Below are 13,627 nucleotides of genomic sequence, written 5' to 3'. Positions count from 1 at the left end.
ATTTCCCATACAGACATTCACCCAGTTGGATGTTCCCAGACGAGATGCTTCCTGTATGAACATGACTATTCAAAACCAAGCTGAGACAGGGGTAACTGCAAAGCTGTCAAGTCCGACAAGATTATGCTGCACTTTAAAAGCCTAACACCAGCATTGCTCTGCTTCTAAAAGAAACAAAGTTCTGTCTAAGAACATTGCTGGCAACATGGACAGTGAGACTGAGTGCATCCTCATGGTGTTTGCCAACGCTGTGTGGTATAGTCAGCACACTGGAGGGAAGGGACACCATCCAGAAGGATCTGGAGAGGCTGGAGAGGAGGGCCCTTGCAAACTTCATGAAGTCCAACACTGCCAGGTGCAACATCCTGCACGTGAGTTGGGACAAATACAGGCTGAGCCATTAGTAGATTGAGAAAGAACACCTACAGAGAAGGACTTGGGGGTGCTGGTGGATGAAATACTGCATATGACCTGGAAATGGGGACTCGCAGCTGAGAAAGCCAACTGTGTCTCGAGCTGCATTCAAAGCAGTGTGGGCAGCAGGTCAAGGGAGGGGATTCTCCCCCTCTGCTCTGCTCTGGTCAGACTCCCCTGAAGTTCTGCCTCCAGCTCTGGGGTGACAACATAAAGATGGTATGGAGCTGTTGGAGTGAGTTCAGAGAAGACCACAGAGATAATCTGAGGGCTGGAGTTGGGGATGTTCAGCCTGGAGAAGAGAAGGCTCTGGGGACACCTTAGAGCAGCCTCTAGTCTCTAAAGAGTCCAATAAAAAAAGCTGGAAGGGGACTTTTTAAGAGAGCTTGGAGGGACAGGACAAAGGGAAATGACTGCAAATGGAAAGAGAGATTTAGGTTGGATATTAGGAAGAAGTTCTTCTGTGTAAGCATGGTGAGGCACTGGGACAAATTGACCAGAGAGCCTGTGGCTGCTCCATCCCTGGCAGTGTCCAAGGGCAGCTTGGATGGGGCTGAGAGCAACCTGGGCTAGTGGAAGGTGTCCATGCCCGTGGCAGGGGGTTGGAGCCAGATGAGCTTCAAGATCCCTTTCCAATCCAACCCATTCTGGGATTCCATGGTAATAAGTGAAGCCACTTAAGCATCAAAGTAAGCAAGAGCTCATGAGCTAACTTCTATGCAGTTACTTAAACATGACCATCAACCTCTCCTTCCTATTTCCTTCTTCCTTTTTCCTGCCATTATCCTTCTCTCCTCAGAAGCACAACTGTGAGGAAGGAGCTGGATCACACAGCTGCAACCACACTCTATTTGCATTAACTACGAAGGAATTACAGGATATTGTTTCTGTTATCTTCCAGTGCAGCTCAGCAGACAACCTCAGGGACAGAGAAGGAACCTCTGTAACAGACAACAGCACGGCAGCAGACTACTTGCATGTCTAACGATAAATGCAGGATTATTATTCATAAATAGAGAATTAATAGCTTTCAGGCATTGAACTACTCCACTTTTGGAAATATAGATGACATTTTGAAAGCAAAGTGTACAGATCTCCCAAAGAAACCCACTCATTAGTTTCCAGAAGCAACGAATTCAGTTAAGAATTCAGATCTTTTGGCTATCTTTTTTTTTAACAGTAGAACTATTCCCTCTAAACTAATTAAGTGAGTGCATGTAGTTACCTGACTATGTATTTCCTCGTGTGTTTGGAATCTGCTGAAACTTTCCACCTTGGATTCACTTTCTAGAGTCCAGAGAAGAGACTCAAAATCAATTAAAAAGGTGAAAAAAATGTGTGCTTGGCTACTGTTAAAATTAAGAGTAATAAATAAAACTTGACAGATTAAAAACTCCTCGAGGTTTGTTGAGCTATGTTTCCATAAAAACTCTTCAAAATCTGCTCTCATGTGGCCTGTGTGCTTCTACAGGCACATGGTTTCTGATGGAGGATGTAGTTTAGCTGGAGCCCCTCGTAAAATGTGTTTATTGAGGTGCTGGGGATAGAGTCAGCTCCTTCCAGATCCTCCCCAGGCACAATCAAATTGCACATAAGGAAACACGTTTACAAATGGTGACGGAAAGTGTCTTGTTATTAAGGTAAACCCTTCATGCCACAAGCCCTGGCCCAGCTATTAGGCAAATTAAGTACCTACAAACTACTTGTCTTTGGTAGTTTGGCTCAACTACTCCCACATTTACACACAGAATGAGTTAAACAGGCTTGGATGTGGTAGGGTAAATTTTACTCCTTTTCTGTCCAGGAAAGCAGTAATTCCTTCTTCCAAATGCTTTGTTTTTTCTAATGTGTATTCATGTTGAATGATGAATCTTTCTGTCAAGAGGAGATACAAATGTCTCCAGAACTACCACAATGTCAAATCAAGCATTTAAGACACAAGCACTTTGAGGAAAGAAACTAATTGACAAAAGATGTTTATCCCTCATTCTTTTTTCTTGCATTTCATTCCCCTCAGAAGCTGTAGGAAGATTAGTATTTCTTTGCCAGGATTGTGGTCAGTTGTTGCCACAAACCCTGACAGATATGCTATGTGTTCAAACAAGTGAGAACCATTGTCTGAGGAAGGAGCAGTGTTTTTAAAACACAGAATTACGACATACTACCTACTTTAAATTATTTGTTGCCTATTCCCCTAAACGGGATGTAAGACTCTCCCTTTTTTTTTCCTCTTTTTTTCTCTAACCAGGGAAAAAAGGCCAGCATGAGCATTCTGCCTTCACTAATTACAGAAGAGGAGAACTGCAACTGGAGACAGATTTCTAACAACAAGCAAAACCAGGAGAGGCGGAATTAGCAGCAAAGTATCAGATAGCTCTGAACTATCAAAGCATGCACACGAGACCACAATTCCCAAGAGGCTCAATAAAGATCTGAATTTTTGTTTCAGGAGCACCACTCATTTGTTACAAGAGCTGCTGTCTGCTCGCATTATCCTGAAACGACACCTTGTGCTGCTTGCCCTAAGCCAAAGTCTGACGGACTCCACTGGCTCCTTGTTATATATTTTCCTCATTATTTGCTTCAGTGTTTCCCTGGTATAAAATTTTAACACGCTAGGAAAAGAGAATTGAATTCCCCTCTCTCCCATACACAGCCTGAGAGAAGCCATTTAGCCAGGATGTTAACGACCAAAACTGGGAAAAGGAAGAAACATCAATCCATCGAGGAATGATCAGAAAACGTAGGTGCATGGGAAATTAGCAATACTCTGTGGAGCTGAGCAAGCAGAGGAAAATCTTCCAGGTTTGTCTAAAACTCAGAGTTTTGTGGTGTTCTTTATTTTAATCAAGATATCTATTAAAAAAAAAACCCCTCACATTCGCTTTGTCCCCCTGGATCTCATTGCTATTAATAATGGCAAGGGAAGGAATGACTCAGTGCTGAGCAATGCATAAGGAAAGGCATAGGGCTCACTGTAAGCCACAAGAGCAGTCACTCTGGGGCAACCCAGACAAGGAAACAGATAAGGAACAGGTCCACAGTACAGAGTTCTGGAGTAAGCTCTGGTCCACAAAAAGATGGGGAAAAATCCACGGGGAACTCTCAAGTGACAGGGTCTTCTCCTGTTGGCAGCAGTGTTGGCTGTTATTTTGCTCTGCAGTTCCAAAAAGCATCAATATCTACTCCTGCAGCAGAAAGGAAGGACATAGGCTTTGGTTTATCATCCTAGGTTTAGAAGTTGGGGTGGATTGGTTCGTTTTTTTGGTGCCAGATCCAAAATACCACTGCAATGAATCCCAGAGCTATAGACCACTTCTAGAAGTGAGGATAAACGCACCAAGCTTCACCTGTCTTGTTAGGAGGACTCTTTCCTGAGACTGATCCTGGCTTTCCAAGATTTCTATAGCATTTGGAGTATCTCAGAAGTCTGAGAATCCTGCTGTTACCTCTCAGCAAGACCCCATGCAAACAAACAACATTTACTTGTTCCTCGTGGTGAGGGTATTGAGGCCCTGGGACAAATTAACCAGAGAGGCTGTGGCTGCCCGACCCCTGACAATGTCCAAGGGCTGGTTGGATGGGGCTTGGAGCAATCTGAGCTAGTGGAAGGTGTTTCTGCCCATGGCAGGGGGTTGGACTGGATGAGCTTTAAGGTTTCTTCCAACCCAGATCATTTTGTGACTTGCTTAGAAAAGGCATTTATAAAAAGTTTCTAGGAATACATCATGTCTGTCTCATTTAATTAGTGGTTATATGTTAGCATGTAGAGCTATAAGGGAAAGACCTTTTGCAGCAATACCTTTTTCAAACCACCCTTCCAGTGCTCAGTTCTCAATACTATACTGCAGTGGTAACCATCTATTTAGCTGATGAGTTTATTAAGGAGAGCAAGATGCTCCCTTGGCTGTGAATTTAGCAACATTATCTGTCGCAGTTAAACCATGTCAGATCCCAAACTGTTCTCTGGACAAGTTGGCAGGTCACATCAGGCACTGAAGCATCCAATCAACCTAACTTTTAGTAGGTAAATTCAGTAGTTAGTCCCAACAGATTGTCTTTGTAGTCAATGGAGTGAGAGGAGCTCTTCTAGAGAGTGCTCTGGGAGAGTAATTATAGTACTCTGAGATTGGAAGTACTTTTCTCTCTCCACTGGCATGTAAAAGAGATCAGCTTCAGAATTATCCAAGCCTGGCACTTGAAGTTAGGCAGCATGAATACCTTCCTACAGTGCCAACTCCTCACCTTTTCATGTCAAGAGGAACTTGGAAGCTTGTAGAAGTAGCTGCAGGCTCTTTCAGAGAGCTGAAGGACACAGCCAGACAAGAGAAAAAGGTGATGTACAAGAGTCTGGCCCTTACCTGCCAAAACTTGGACTTCTGCGTCATTTCCAGTTCTTGAACTGGCTGGGTTTTTGGCCAGGCATCTGTAGATCCCACTGTCGCCGTGCTGGACTCTGGTGATCTGCAAAGCTCCAGAGGGCAAGACAGCCACCCGTGGGTCTGCCAGGCTCGGCAGCACATCCTCCTGGTTTCGCTGCCAGTGAATCACGGGCATGGGCTCCCCAACAACTTCACACTTCAGTAGAATTGTGTCTCCTGCAAAAGCCGTGACAGATTCTGTCTGGGAAAGAAACCTCAATGGTCCTGTAAACAGAAGAAAAAGAGGCAATTACATAGCTGCTGAGAATAGAAGTTGTGTGCTGTTTCCATACTTGGATTTTGTTTAACAACCCGGACAAAATAAGTACATAAAACTATGTGATGTTCTGAAAAATACTAAGAAATTGCTGTAATGGTGGGATGACTAACACTTTCCTTTGTAAATTACACTCATTAACAGCAAAGATGTGTTATCAATAAGAAAGAGTAATAAATTGCACCTGTTAGTTACAAACCCACTCAGGAACAACTTTAACAAAAGTACAGATACACCTTGATGTAATCCAAACTTCTCAGAACAGCGTGGCATTCAAAGGAAAGCACAATCAAACCTAGGTAAGGTCAGGAAAATTTTGCTGTCACATCTTGCTGTATTCCTTTTTTCCTCCAAATAAAAGGAAAATTACTCTAGACACTAAAATAAGTTACTTGGGTCACATAATTAAAATACTTCAAACAGGGCCTTTGTTCTTCCATGAAGTGTTTTTGTCTGGAGATAGCATGGATGTATTCTGGAGACCTGCTCTGGCTCTAGTCCTGGCCAGTCCCTAGAAATGACCCTGGCAGCCTCCAGCCTGGCCAGGCATGTTCATCTGCCTGCAGGGATGATCTGAAGTTGTACCAGTAAATAACACCACTCAGAAATGTGTGCAAACGTGCACCAAGTATCCAGTAGGGTGAAAAACTTGTGACACTAAATGCCACCAAAAAGCATGTAGGAAACAAGCCAGTATTCAGTGAAGGCTTTCAAAAACCAGCTGTCAGTAGAGGCTATTGAGAAGCTGAAGAAGCAAAGATTAAAGACTCTAACTTTGTATGCACTTAAATGCCTCTGAAATATTCATCAAATCGGTGTGCTGGGGAACGATCACCTACTGCAAAAGGCATCAAAAGGGAGTCCTACATCTATTCCCTGCTTCAGAAACCTACTTTCTGGTGTGACGTTGGCCCCTGGTCTCCAGTCTCAGTTCTCCTCTAACACATTGCTCCTGTCTCACAGAGCATCCTTATGAGATCTCACAGCCTGGGTGAAATGCTGCCACGAGCTTAGGCAGAGAAATTCTCTAGCAAGACTGCAACTGTCTCAATGAAGGCTTCCTAATGGCATTTCCCCACATTAAACAGTTGTCTGGACAGTGGAATTTCCCGATTGCCACACGTATAAAAGTCATCTCTACAAACAAAGCCCCCAATCCCAACCACTTCAGCTCTGCCTCCCACTGCAGGCCCACAAGTGTTCCTCTTCCAGCACAGCTATTGGCACAAGTAACAGCTTATCACCCCCAGCAAAGCTGGTATAAGCTAGAAAAATAGAAGTGTTCAGTACTTTAATTAAAAAAAAGATAGAAAGAAAAACTGAAGATAAATGCAATGTCAACAGTGATGGAAAGCTGTTGAAAACTGTAGATTTTTCCAGGAGGAAAGACAGCTAAACCTAACAATTCTTATAATAAAAAACTTGCCATAGAGGGACTTTTTTCCCACAGCAGCACCATGCCTGCCATGCCCCTGCACACAGCCAGCTCATGCTTTGCCCTGTCTCTGCAATCTCTCCCTTTCTGCAGGTGCCCCAGCTAATTTTCTTTCAAAGTTCAAAAAAAGTCACACAATAAAATCTATGCCTAACAGATCAGGACATTGAAAAAAAAAACCCAAACCCTTTTGTTGTGTCCCAATAGAAAAAAAAAAGACACTAATCACATTTTGCCACGGTTATATTCAAATCTCTCTGCAGGAACATAATATACGAGATCTTAAAACCATCACTGGGTCTTTACAGCTCTCCTGCCTTGCCCTGATTTATTTTAAAGATAGTTTTTGAAGCTACACAGATGTTTGGGTTGTTGGGAGCTGGCTCAGGGGAAAGAACCAGCAAATACATTCTGAGAAAGTCACTTTCGAAGACAGACTCTGGCATTAAACATTCCAGATCCTCTGTGATGCTTCGCTCTGTAGCCGAAGGGTTGTAGATGTACCTCCCTGCATTATACCCAAACCTACTCAGGAAATTTAATTGAAAGCAGTACCCAACTCTAATTTACCATGCAGTCTGCTTGGCAGCCTATCAGGATCCCCATCTTTCCTTACAGAAGACCCAATTATTAAGCAATTAAAGTTCACTTAATAAAAAGGCTTATCATTTGGGGGACAGACCTCAGGGTCTGGAACATGTTTAGCTATTAAATATTCAGCAATTTAGTAGCACTCAGTACAATCCCCCAGAGAAAAACTGCTTTAAATGCTTTGTTTGTTTCAAATTAAAGTCTGCAAGGTTACTTAACATCAAGACAAGACCTTTCCCCCCCACCACCCCCACCCCTACTTTCAATTCGCATAATAGCTGAAGGGCAAGAAACCAAGGTAATGAAAAAGGGTGATTTCCTTCTGCTTGCTTCAGAAAACAGGAAAGAGGGAGCATGGGTGAATGAATCTGGAAATGTAAATATTTTAGAAACTGCTGTCTAATTCTCTCTTCCACAGGCTGGTTTCCTAAAACATGCTATACTTTACAATCCTCAGATATCTTTTTTCCCCCCCATTTACTAGCTCCAGTTCACACTTCTGAATAGATTTGCACCGAGTAATGTGCATCAGGAGTATCAGAACAAGATACACAGGGTTCAGCATTAATCCAAGAACAGATGTGGTGTTCAGGTTAATTCCTGGAAAAGGAGGTTAATAAAACCATTCCCCTTCTTTTTGCACACCCCATCCTACGGAACTGGAAGCCATACGTTTCAGAGGAGAGACAACAGGACACTCAGATCTCTGATTTAGAAGGAGCAAATACAGGGATGGGAAAGAAAATTCGAGTTATCAATATGTATTCAGCTGTATTTTCGATTGGGGCATTCATACAGCACAGTACCACTTCTAGTAGCAGCTGTCAGCCTAATAGGAAGGATTCAAAGGAAAGGATTTTAACATTACAATAAAATTACTATTAATAAGATATTTTACACCTTTGCATGTTTTATGTACAGAATTTGGGTAGTTAAGGTTTATGTAGATGGAATTTAAGTCAATTTGCCAGAAAAGTCACCTCGGTATAAAGTGAAGGAGAAGGTGATTGTTTGAGAAGCTGAGGATGCAATCCCACCACATGTCTCAAGAGCCAGAAGATGATACATTAAGTACTCACAGACCTCTTTATTATTACCTACTCTCAACAGGAGAAAAGTTCAACCACTCCTCATCCCTGTGTTTGATACTGGAAATACTTCATGCTTCTAGGAGCTGAATTTGTCTGATAACACTTATCAGTCACTGGCTGGGACTCTACTCCAGATATGCCAGGAAAGCAAGTCTTAGCAAGGAGATGCTAATTTGATCTACGCCTCCAGCTGCCCTCTTTTCTTCAGCCACTGGGCTGGTATACAGGAGACCATGGATGATCTCTTCTTATTAGTACCCAGTTTGCATCACATTCACATGCCCAAGCTAAAAAATCTATATTAAAGACAGGGTTAATGTGTGAGCATTTGTCCTTTATGCCTAAATTAGAGTACTCGTTCCCAAAGGCTTCCTGTGTCTTCTGTGCAGACGTGGAGTTTTCCTCTAGACAGGTCAACTCCTTGCCATCACTTGGATGGAGAGCCCACGAGGATTATCTAAATGATTTGATAACATAGTAATTCTTTTAAATGAATCAGCTAAGAGCTCATCATAGAAACATAGAATCATAGAATGGTGGGGGTTGGAAGAGACCTTCAGAGCTCATCCAGTCCAATACCCCTGCAGAAGCAGGTTCACCTAGATCAGGTCGCACAGGAACGTGTCCAGGGGGGTCTTGAAGATCTCCAAGGAAGGAGACTCCACAACCCCTCTGGGCAGCCTGTCCCACTGCTCTGTCACTCTCACATTGAAATAGTTTTTCTCTTATATTTAAGTGGAACTTTTTGTGTTCCAGCTTCATCCCATCACTCCTTGTCCTGTTGCTAGCTACCAGAGGAAAAAGTGTTGCACCAACCTCCTGACACCCACCCTTTAGATAATTAGAAATGTTAATAAGATCTCCTTTCAGTTTCCTCCAGGTCCCGCAGCCTTTCCTTGTATGAAGGATGTTCCAGTGCCCTGAGCATCTTGCTGGCCCTGCACTGGCCTCTCTGCAGCAGTTCCCTGTCCCTCTGCAGCTGGGGAGCCCACAACTGGACACAGGACTCCAGATGAGGCCTCACCAGGGCAGAGTAGAGAGGGAGAAGGACTTCCCTCGACCTGCTGCCCACACTCTTCTTGAGGCTGCCATTGGCATCTTGCCCACGAGGCCACGTTGCTGCTCATGGGCAGTTTATTATCAGCCAGCACTGCCAGGTCTGTCTCTGCAGAGCTGCTCTCCAGCAGGTCACCCCCAGCCTGGCCTGGGGCAGGGGTTTGTTCCTCCCCAGCTGCAGGACTCATCCCTTGCCCTTGTTGAACCTCAGCAGGTTCCTCTGTGCCCAACTCTCAGCCTGCCCAGCTCTCACTGACTGGCAGCACAGCCTCTGGTGCATCAGCCAGTGCTCCCAGTTTGGTGCCAGCAGGGAACTTGCTGAGGGTCCCTCTGTGCCCTCATTCAGGTGCTTGATGAAGATGTTGAACAAGACTGGCCCCAGAACCCATCCCTGTGGAACTCCACTGGCTCTATCATTCAGTAGCTCTGCATCCACCTCACCTCCACTCATCCAAGCCACACTGCCTGAGCTTTCTGATGAGGATGTTGTGGGAGACAGTGTCCAAAGCCTTGCTGAAGGATCTTTTTTTTCTTTCTTTCTTTTTTTAAGAAAATGGAAACCACAACCAGTATTCTGACTACACAAAGCATGCTTAAACCTAGTGAAACCTCCCCCTCGAAGACCAAGCACTGCAACACACGGCCGTGGCCCATTTGACTGCGTCACGTACAAACACCACGTGAAGTAGGGAATATGCAGGTCTCTGATGCTTGTGATTTATGATGTGAACACATTATTGCCTTAATTTCCCCTGACTGTGGATACACACATAAGCAAATATAACTAGAAGTTAACACAATTGTTTGAAAGGATAGGAATTAAGAGTAGTTGACAGTATAGTCAATATCACACACCAACTGTATCCCAAACCGTTCCATCAAAAAATAAGGTATTGAGAAGCAACTGACTATTTGAGAGAGAGCAACAACAACAACCTTAGAGATTAACTTATGCAGCTCTAACTTGCTCTTTTCCATTCCACTTGTGTCTTGGGTATTATTTCTGCACTAACCCAATCGTAACCCACCATCTCAAGACACTGAAACATGTCTATGCGTGCTACAGAGCATCCAGCAAGATGCTCTCAAATGGAGAATAGACATAGTTTAAAGCTTGGAGGTTTGATTTAAGAAGTCAGACTTCCACAACGATGACTCTGGGCTATGGCTGTGTCTTCAGGAGGTAAGGATCGATGTGGGCTTGGCATGAGAGCTGTGTATTGAGATGTAAGTCATTACTTATGAAGCTGAAGTACAGCTAGTTACAGTTATATACACAGCTACTTCAACTATTATATAAGAGTGTGTGTGTGCATATTTATATCTGAGTACACCAGTCTTTTATTTGTACCTTTACGTAAAATCGAGATATATTATTTCCATTTCATGGAGGAGGAACTGGGTCTCTAAGGCACAGCTTAAAATTATGGGATGTGGTTTAGTGACCTCATTAATGTTCACAAATGCATAAAGGGTGGGTGTCGGGAGGATGGAACCAGGCTGTTCTCAGTGATGGCCAATGATAGGACAAGGGGCAATGGGTACAAGCTGGAACAGAAGAGGTTCCAAAGAAACACAAGGACACACTTGTACCCTGTTGAGCTGAGGGAGCATTGGAAGGGGCTGCCCAGATGGGCTGTGGAGTCTCCTTCTCTGGAGACATTCCAAACTCAGCTGGACAAGTTCCTGTGTGACCTACTTGAGGCAGTCCTGCTCTGGCAGGGGGTTGCACTGGATGATCTTTTAAAGTCCCTTCCAGCCCTTAACATTCTGTGATGGGCTTGGCAGTGTGAGGGGAGGGCTCAGACTCGATGGGCTTAAAGGTCTTTTCCAACCAAAATGATTCTATGAAATATTGAATGGTGGCAAAGCCACAGAAACTGGCATCCCAGGGGCAGCCCAGGAAGGAGAGGAAGGCTGGGTTCATGCTGAATTCTTAGTTTTTCAACAGAAGGGACAAAAAAGATCTCATAAGAGAATGTGCTTACAGTACAATTCAAGCCCATGGACTCTACTGGAGAGGGGTTGAATATGTACTTCCTGCGAAGAAAACTTAGGGACCACCACCACTAGATACCTGAAAAATAACAAAGAAAGGCTTTAAGTAGACACTTCTGTATTTAATATTAATTGAACAAGTGTCAAAAGTATCTACCCCACACGCTTTTCTGCTGTTCTCCTTGCATGTGTCTCATTTCTATTTGATTGAGGAGTGACTCATCCTGCTTTGTGCCAGGACAGCTAAGGCAGTTTAAATGTTTTCAGCCAGATTCATCCGAAACCCTGAGCCAAACAAAGCATTTGGGCTCACTTCAAGAGAGCCAAACTGTGATAGCTTTTTTAGTTTCCGCATTAAAGGGCAGGACAATTATTTCTGCAAATTGTACTTAGCATGCAATTATCACACAGGAAAATGCATCTTGACATTGTTGCTGTGAAGTCCTCCAGTCTTTAGACAGCCCTCAGACCTCCACTGTGAAGACTGAGTGGGCAAAGCCTGCACTTCTATCTCTGTAGCCCTTTGGAGAGGCAGATAATTTAGTTGACCTCAGATAATAGCACAGCTCTGGAGGGAATCTCTGTACAGGGTCAACTGTCAACAAAGTCAAAGAAAACAGGGCACAGATTTTGTTGTTGACTGTAGAAGCAATATTATATATAAATAGATACATAAAAGAGGATTTAGGGTAGACTTTAGGCTTGAACACTCGAGACAATCCCAATGCTACTTAGCCATGGAAGTTCCCCAGGAATCCTCACCTTATGAGGAGACTTTAATCTTAATAATTTACTGTTAGATCAGGTACCTCATATAATATCAGGAGAGCCACTATGTTTCCTCCCAAACCATATGGAGAGAAAGGTCATAAGCCACCCACTCCTTCATCAGCCCTACCCTCATGTGCACACGTTCCCACAAGTGCTGTTAGCTCACTGCAGATGAGACACAAACCAAAACTCATCAATAGACAAATCAGAACATCCTATACAGGAAAGGAAATGTCTCCTTTTTTAGTACAGGGGCACACTGAGGTCTCCTCCAGCACAGCAATTTTCTCTCCTGGCATGTCCATTCCATTACAAATATCATAGCAACAATTCTTAGCAGCAATCTAATTCCACCAAGAAAGGCGCAGCGAAGGAAGATGAAGCTGGGATCTGCCCTTCGATGCCTCCTCCCTATCACAGGAAATAAATGAACTTCTTATTCTGGAAAAGACTTTTCCCTAACCTGCGTTACCGGTGTCAGCTCAGATTATCAAAACTGCAAGAATTTTAAAACCTAATTTGCTTGTCCCCTTTCATGCGTCTCGCTCGCTGGCTCCGCTCAGCCTAACGCCTGGAAACAATCTATTTTTTCCATCCACAGATTTATGCTGCAGGAGGATTTTCATCAACGATTCGGTACCTTCATGGTCAGCCCTACTTAGTCTTTGAAGATCTATCTTTCCGATTCAAAGCACCGGCACAAATCTGTTGCACCTGAGTGTCCACAAACAAAACAGTTTCCGTTTTAACCGAATCCTACAACCCACAACATCACTTTTCTCTTCATTCTGCAGGTTTGTCAGCGTTTCACAGTTCATGAGAGACAAATGTATCATTCTTTGAGGTGATGGCTTGAAACTATCACGTTCTTATAGTCACAGGCACACGTGAATCACCAGAGCTCATCACTGATAACCCCCTATGGCTGCTCACCCCATGGGTTGGATCTGGTTCCTCCCTCGCTATTTCTACAAGATACAGATAGAGTTTTCACCTTGTTTGCTGCTTTCACAAAAGGGGAAAATCATGGAATCATAGAATGGTTTGGACTGGAAGAGATCTTTGAAGGTCATTCAGTTCCAAACCCTTTCCCATGGGCAGGGACACCTTCCACTACCCCAGGTTGCTCCAAGCCCCATCCAGTCTGCCCTTGGACACTTCCAGGGATGGGGTAGCCACAGCCTCTCTGGGCAGCCTGTGCAAGGGCCTCACCACCCTCAACATAAACCATTCCTTCCTTCTATCTAGTCTGAAAGCAAAGTAGCTAAAAGCAAAAACTGCACAAATATTTATTAGCAAGCCTACACGTTACATGGAATCTCTGGGAGTGAAACTCGCTGTCATTCACAGTAGCACAATACACCTGTTTGGGACAAGGAACACTACCCTAAACTTTTATCACCCACTGACAAGCCCACCCTGCCTTTGCTCCTGTTAATACACAAATCAGAGGGTGTACATCTCTTCATCTTCCTGTCGGCAGCTCTTGCCAGCAATCGTGGCTTGCAGCCAGCGAGAAGAACAGGCTTCACGCCAGTTGCCAATGAAATCATCAGATCTGCTCCTCAAACAG

The 13,627-nt window shown here is 43.9% G+C and overlaps 1 protein-coding gene across 1 annotated transcript in view; it reads right to left on the bottom strand.

The window, feature by feature from the left end:
- DCC (DCC netrin 1 receptor) overlaps nt 1-13,627 on the bottom strand; it is a 550,939-nt gene that overhangs the window by 340,501 nt on the left and 196,811 nt on the right. The window contains exon 5 of the mRNA XM_062018865.1: nt 4,776-5,060. Coding sequence (XP_061874849.1) covers nt 4,776-5,060 — 285 coding nt within the window. The remainder of the gene's footprint in view (nt 1-4,775; nt 5,061-13,627) is intronic.

This window comes from Colius striatus, chromosome Z (assembly GCF_028858725.1).
Source record: "Colius striatus isolate bColStr4 chromosome Z, bColStr4.1.hap1, whole genome shotgun sequence".
Lineage (NCBI taxonomy): Eukaryota > Metazoa > Chordata > Aves > Coliiformes > Coliidae > Colius > Colius striatus.
This window is presented reverse-complemented; position numbering and strand designations above follow the sequence as displayed.